The 7891-nt window shown below is 32.9% G+C and overlaps 1 protein-coding gene across 1 annotated transcript; it reads left to right on the top strand.

Annotated features, from left to right (window-relative positions):
- Positions 1-3530: 3530 nt before the first annotated feature.
- LOC145569458 (uncharacterized) lies at positions 3531-7646 on the top strand. Its single transcript, XM_081628802.1, has 2 exons — positions 3531-3792; positions 6853-7646. Exons 1-2 carry the CDS (start codon positions 3668-3670, stop codon positions 7457-7459), a joined length of 732 nt encoding a protein of 243 aa, XP_081484928.1. The 5' UTR covers positions 3531-3667; the 3' UTR covers positions 7460-7646.
- Positions 7647-7891: the final 245 nt, after the last annotated feature.

The following is a 7891-nucleotide window of genomic DNA, read 5'->3' as shown; positions in this document are numbered from 1 at the left end:
ATTGTCATTCAACTCAACTTATACGTGTAAGGTGACATTGGAGAGTATATTAACGTAATAGATTATTACAAATTAAAGATGACAAAAACACTATAACTGCTATGATTTTGACTAGATAATTTAAATATTATGAACACATTAACAACAACAATATAATGACAAATTCTCGTCATCTTATTAATAAATTAATCAGTGATGCTTTGTATATTTTGCTTAAATTTATTAGCAAGAAGGCAACAATAATACATGCTAGCTAGTTTAAATTTGTTATGAGCTTGGACCTCGTCCTAAGTTTTCAACTTGGCCGGCAGCAACTTTATGTTATGGCTCTTGACTAGTTGACTATATATGTTTTGTCATAAAATAAGAATTAAAATTAGATCAATCAAAATATGTTTTCAACGTGTATAGTTCTATGACTTGTATCCAACATCCTTAGTTTAATATATTACGTAAACCAGTGGCAGAGATTCTACCTTGTGATGTGATCACAACTTTGAATTCGAACTAATAAGAAAGTATAGATCAGATTAGCAGACTTTTTGGGAGTGAATGAAAGATGATTTTCCTTATCTTTAGTCCCATATATCCCTCTCAAACTCTGATTGGTGTAGTCAGGTCAAGGTAGCATGTGAGGAGTTATATAGCTCGATAGCTAGAATATTCTATCTAACTATCTTCATCTCCATTATTATGTATTTTCACAATTGTGTACCTTTGTGACTATGTTATATTATTATCATATTATCACTCATTACTTAGCTTGTTCATTCATCTTCAACAACACAAATTATAATAATCATATAGTGAAGTATAAATATTACTATTGTGACCTTACAATTATTTTAAAACAATGTATTATTACGAAAAAGAGTCTATATTTTGTTATGATTGTATGTATTGATCTTGATGTAAAAACTAAAGTATATTGTGTATACTATCACATCACAAGTCCATCAAACACTACAAAAGTTAAATATATTTACTATATCGATCACATTTCCAATCACAATATAATCTCAATCATATGGCCTGGGAAAAAATCATTAGTTCCCTAATTAATGTCTCTAACAAAGACAAATTAGCAAGAAGAACTTAACGTAGTAGGACGAGTATATATGACATGCACAACATAAAAAGCCAAAGGCAAAGGCAATTAAAGTACGTAATCCTCAAAGTACGAGCTTACTTAAAGTTTCACACATTAATTAAAAGCTTGCCATACAAAGTTCTACTTTGAAAATTAAACATTGAATTTATAAGTTACTTTAGTGCATGGTTTACATGGAAATGGAATCCATGCAACTATACAAATTTATTTATTTATATTTTACGGTTAGTCCATTCCCCCCCTATTTCTTACGTGTTGCTAATGTCAAAATAACTGCTCCTTTTATTTTGTTATTTACTAAAATTAAATTTTGCTTTGTATAAACATTGTATTATACTAAACCATTACGAGTATCGGAGTATGTATTATTACTCGAGTCATATGTCATACGTCCTACTTGATTTCTTTGATATGTTCTTCCGTTGATTAAAAAAAAAAAAAAAGAAAAAAAAAACATTAAGGTTTTGAATTTGTTTGACAATTAGTAGTTCATCATTATTCAATTGAATGACGCATTAGTTGATTAAGTTGGTTAACATCTATAAAGTTTAAAAAATACTAGAGTGTACCCGTGCAAAATGCACGGGATATATAAGAAAAAATATATTTAAAATATGGAAAGTTGATCTTGATGTTATAACTTATACTTGGGCTGTAATAGTCGGTTTTGGACTGGTCGACTCTGTTGAACCCTGTTTAGCTTTGCTCTAGTGAGTATTAATAATCGTATTAACAATGTGCTGACACTTGTTCTGTTGTGCTGAAACCTGCTCTGCATATGATATTCCCTGCTTTGCTTAGAAGCTCAAAAAACAGGGTCTTACTCTTTTATGTCGGTGGCAATGCAATGTAGCTAGATATTGTGGGGTTTACTTTGTCAAATTTATAGAGGTTACCCGTTTAGTGTTATAGGGGTTACTCGGGTTAGTCGGTTAGTGTCATATTGGTTAGTGCATGTCTTGCTCTAAGAGTTATATACTTTAATCTATTGCAAATAGTTATTCGGTGAGGCCAGTTGCACAAAAACGTGTTGTACTTTTTTTTGTATGATAAGAGAAGTGGAAATTGTTTAGAGGGTAGTGCCTAAAAAAATGCATATAATTGAAGGGTTAGAAATTTAGAGTACTATAGTAAATTGTTGATAAAGGAACTGTGTACTCGTGCTTATGCATGACATATATTATACTATATACCAAAAAATACTCGTAAAACAAAGTGAAATGTTAGTACATATTGTTTTAAAAAAAGTGAAATGTTGGGGATTTTGAGTGTTACAGTGAATTGTTGATAAAGGAACTGTATACTTGTGTTAATGCATGTCATATATTATACTACGTACCAAAATTTAAAAGAAAAAATATTAAAAAAAAAACATAAAGTTAAATGTTAGTAGTACTTTCTTGAAAGTCTTTCAAAAAAAAAAAAAGTACTTTCTTGAAAAAAATAAAAAAGGAAATATTGGATGGGTAGTTATTATTTTTTTTTAAAAAAAAAAAATAAAAAAAAAATAAAAAAAAGTTGTTAGAGGTAGTTATTTTTATTAAAAAAAAAAATTTTAAAAAAAAAAAAAACCTTAAATGCATGAGAGTTGAGCATTTGAGTTTTGGAGGCTTCTAGTGAAAAGTGACTCTACAATTATAATATAGATGTGTTAAAAATTTAAAATCAAATATGTTCAAATGGTGGAAGTACCAAATTTTGAGGTAGTTACGTAGTACTAGTATACAAATTTATGTTAATTGTCAGACAAGTGAAAAAACAAAAATTGTTAATTTTAGACTTAATTTTGTATGTGAGATGATTGAGCTGTTAAACATGTTACTTTCAGATTTAACCTTGGTCAAGTTTAGTAATTAGCTGATAGTTGTTTGCATTAGCTTATAGTTGTTTGCATTAGCTGTTTTGATTAGTCGATCGTGATTAGTGTTTTCTATAAAAGTGTTAGATAAATACTACGTATTAGCTATTTTGGTGTATAAATGAACATAAAGCTAAGTGCTCTTTCTGAGCTTTTAGAATTTGGTCCCATATAGAGCTCGTAATCTCTTACACGACTTGACAATACGATCGAAATCGGCACGACACGAACACGAAGTTAGTGAGAGAAAACACGAAGTTGACACAACACGACACAAAATCAACCCAAACATGGCCTGTTTAGATAAAGTGGTCAAATTATGGAATTATCTTACATTATATATAGTTTTTGATAAATTCTATGAATAAAACGAAATTGACACGAGACCAAACACGAACACAAACACGACACGACTTTTTACCAGCTCTAATTCCCAAAAACCACGTAAAATTTTAAATGTGCGAGTCGGGTTCAATCCAGGTCTATGTGTGGGGTGATGATTTAGGCCTTAATTCCATTCCCTAAAAAGAAGAATAGCGGAATACCCTTCAATAAATCCCTAAACAAACAAACTCCATACCCAAAACTGATTACAAAAAATACCCGAAAACCCGTTAATACTACAAAACGCCCCACCCAATTTCAGCAGTGGGTATTTGAATTTCGAAGCAGAAGTTGCAGAATAACAGCAAGAAGAAATGGGGAACAACAGAGATGATGATATTCATACTGCTGCTAGAAATGGAGATGTTACTGCTGTTGAGTTGATTATCAGTTCTAACCCTTTAGCTATCAATTCCAGAGATAAGCATTCCAGAACTCCGTATCCTCTTTCTCTCTCAATTTATTCAATTATTGGTATTAATTTGTGCTGTGATTGAATTTTTCTGCTTTGATTGAGCTTCAGAATTTCATTATATTTGTTGGGTGTTGATCGAATTTGTTTAGTTTTGGCTATCTTGATGTCTCTGAAGTGGGTTTTGAATTTTTTTTTGATGAAATTATCAAAGAATTTGTTTTTAGTTATTTATTGATAATCTCTTTGTTCTGCCCGGAATACCCAGTTTTCAAATTAGGTTTTTGAGGATTATTAGTCTACTAGTGGTATAATTTAGTTGGGGTTGTGCATTTGTTACATGAGTAATGGAATGATGAAGTATTTGGTCAGTAAATTTTAAACATCCCACATTGAAAATTTGAAGAGTATGTGAAATGGAAGTAGTAGAAATTTAGGTTTTCTTGTAAATGTGATTTAGGTGTTATTCTTTGTGCATGCAGTTATTTGTAAAGCATATGATATGCCATAAGCTTCTCTTTTTCATTTTCTTCTTGTGATGTTATCGATTTCTGTGCCATTTATCTTATGACATTATGGTAGATTGGTAGCATTGCTGGTTCTGTGTTAATTTTTCAGTATTGATTCATTGCTTCCATTTCCTTATTTCATATTTTGACAGTATGGTAGTATTAGAGTGATAAAGATCAAGGGGTAATAAGTTTGATCATAGAGAACCCCTAATTTTATTGTGGAAATTTTCAATACTTGTGTATTGGTGAGCAACTGCTCTATGTAGTTATACATGCATTAATCTCAAGTGGCGTCTGAGTCAGGCGTAGTGCAGAATTACACCACACCAGTTGTATTTGCCAGTAAGGCGCTTTCTATTGTCTTTGCATCTCCCCGGTCAATTGCATTAATTCTTCTCCTAGGAATGACAAAAGGTGTCCTGCCCTTTGATAATCAAACTATGAGAGTTTCACCTCTTGAAGGTGCTGAGGAACTAAGTTACAATGAGCCAGAAAAGGCTCTGATGACCCAAATTCAGATTAGTGAAAGGAGAGTGAGAGGAAGAAGAGATGAGAATCAGCCTGATCATCCAGTTTTTGCCAATAGATAGCCATATAGATATAATGCTAGGACTTCATATGCTATGCCCTTCAAGACACTTCACCTAAATGTTAATCTCAGTGAAGTTTACAGCATGCATGTGATTTTGAGATTAAGTTTGGATGTAATGAAATTTTTCTGTCTTAAATTGGTTAAATAAGCATTTAATAGTGTTTTGTGTCTTAGTGGCCAACGAAAGAAATGACTTTTCTTTTTTTTTAGATTGAGCTTTACAAATCTTGCTGGAACTTGAAATTTTATGGCTGGTTGAGTATTTGGTCTTTAATATTTTCTAGTTTTTTGCTCTGTTTCATTGACCTATTTGTGTATTGAGTTGACTTAGTATCTTAAAAAAGTACAAGAAGGACAGACCTGTGCTAATGATGCAACCCAACGACTCTTGAGATTTTCAATAGAAAGTGTCAGCATAATAGATGAAAATCTCCCAAAGAACATGGTTCATGTTAGTACATTTCTGATTTTAGTGGATCAAATGTTCTTCTACTGGCTTAATATGTAGATATAGCTCAATTTTCCATGAAGAACTTGTCTGTTCTCTGTGTGAGCCACATACTGAAAGGTGTGAGGTATCTATCTAGGTTACTAGCAAAGAGGTAAGTAAAGAGGCGGAGGAGAGAAAATATGGCAGGAACAAATAAAATTCATTTGATACTCCAAATGGAACAGAAATTAGCCAGATACTTTGTTAACTTTGAGATTTACTGTTGAATTTGTACATGATTCTGTCTAATATGCAAGATTCATAATGACTAGTTAAGAATTAGACATAGGCAATTGAGTACAGTACATCCACTGAACTGTTCAAGGTTCTGTTGGAAAGTAGTACTGAAGTAGCTTCTCCTCTTCTTTCTCCCAGCATAACCATATGCTACGTATCTAACTAGAAAGTGCTTGTGGTCAGTTGAGATATAGGATAGATAAGTTGCTCTATCAAATCACAGTTTAATCAAAACTAAGAGAATTGACATCAATTATAGGTCCGCTTTTTAATATTTAGGTTTGGAAGACTATATTTATTGATAGATCATTGGTCAATTTAGAGGAGGGCAAGACTGCATATATTTTTTTTTTGATCATTGATCAACCTTTAGTGGATCTGCTATCTGTTGTTGTCATTGTTCTTGATGTTCCAGAGGTCAGCTCAATCATTGTTAACTAAAGTATTTCCGTATTTGTGGAAGAGGTGTTTTGGTTGATTTTTGGCTGTTGTGCTAGAATTGGCTATGCTCACTGTAACTATTTCACAGCATAAGAAGACTAAATAAATTTCTTATGTAAAGCCAATTTAGCGAGGCCAAGAAGTCCTAACTTGTAAACTTCTAGAGTGCTCAGGCTGCTAGTCTTAGAACAGAAGCTGTAACTTTTATACTGTGACCATCGTGCTTGCATGTTCTCAATCTCATGCAATTAGCTTCTGAACATTATTTCATCAGTAAGATTTTCTGCTTTGGTTTATTCCTTTCTGATTTGTCCTAATGTAACAAATGATGAAGGCCGTTTTGAACTAATTGTCAGTACCTAGTTAATACGAACTAGTAAAGTACTACCTAAATCTGGATGGAGGTAGTAAATTTAATTTTGTTTGGACACTCGGTTATTCCATTATCAGCTTATGTATTTCAAGCTACTCTTGATAGCCTCTTTTGCTTTTGTGTTGAGTTTCATTTATTGCTTTATTATATAGCTTCTGTAAAGAATTGCTTGAAAGCGCTCAACTTTATGACACCCAGAACCCACTTTCTGTGTGAGGTTAAAGTCACCCTTCTTGGATTTTTAGTGGCTTCCTAGCAATCAACCGAAGTTAAAGTTAAAAAGATTTTTCCTTATCTACTTTACTCGATTTTACTGAAATTTATTTTATTTAAACTGAACAGAGGCTCCCTTGGTTGGTTGATAGAAATAAATAATTCAAACAGAGCTGTAGTTGTATTGATATTCTGTATTTTGTATCCTTTACTTGATTGTGAACATTAGACTACACTTGGCAGCTTGGGCTGGCCATGCAAACGTTGTTAGCTCTCTCTGCAAGCACAAGGCAGATGTTGGCGCTGCGGCTGTGGATGACATGGCTGCAATCCATTTTGCTGCCCAGAAGGGACATTTAGAGGTTGTCAAAGCCCTTGTCTCTGCAGGGGTTTCTGTTAAGGCTATCAATCGCAAGGGCATGACTGCTCTGCACTATGCTGTTCAAGGTTCTCATATAGAACTAACCAAGTACTTGCTAAAGAAAGGCTTCAATCTCAACGCTAAGACAAAAGCAGGGAAAAGCGTCCTAGACCTTGCAAGCAACGAGGAAATTCGTACTTTACTGTCAGAGCATGAGAAGGCAAAACAAACAGAGGTTCAGGCTGGTGAAGAGGCAACTGCAGCTGAAGTTAAAGATGTTAAAGATGGGGAGTCAGGCACACCATTGGAAGAAAAGGGTGAAGAGGGTGAATTGAAGGAGATTACTGGAGAAAATCTGAAAAGAAAGGGTGAAGCTGATGATGTTCGAGAGAACTCACCAAAATCGAAGAAAACCAAGGTGGCACTTAACCATCTACTTGCATCTGATGATACACAAGAAGATGAAGAACAATGAGTTGTCAGAAGAGGAGGATAACAATATAGTTGCTTTTATATGCTGTTCATATGGCAGTTGAGAAATAGTGTGGTTTGATTTAAAAAAAATGTTTTCCAAGCTATTTCCAAGTAATTGGTTATTTACGCATGCCACTACCAAAAAAAAATAAAAAAATAAAAAAAAATAAAATTGGTGTCAAAAATCATCAAGGACATGTTAAAAATAGCAACAAAAACACTAAAGTATTGTAATCAACAAATTGTTGCATCATCTTCGTTGTTTCTCCAACAAGGTGAATTCTTTCCTTTGGAGTTAATATAAAAATAAGGTACCGAACTTTATCAAAAGTTGTATTTTAGGTATCGAAGTTTCATTTGTTGCAAATTACTTCAATAAATTTTGTTGGATACTCCCATCATTTCATAATAATTGCAACACTTTTTTTTTTTC

Source organism: Chenopodium album, chromosome 11 (assembly GCF_948465745.1).
Source record: "Chenopodium album chromosome 11, dcCheAlbu1.1, whole genome shotgun sequence".
Taxonomy (NCBI): Eukaryota; Viridiplantae; Streptophyta; class Magnoliopsida; order Caryophyllales; family Amaranthaceae; genus Chenopodium; species Chenopodium album.
The sequence above is the reverse complement of the archived record's forward strand: the minus strand, read 5'-3'. Positions and strand labels throughout refer to the sequence as shown.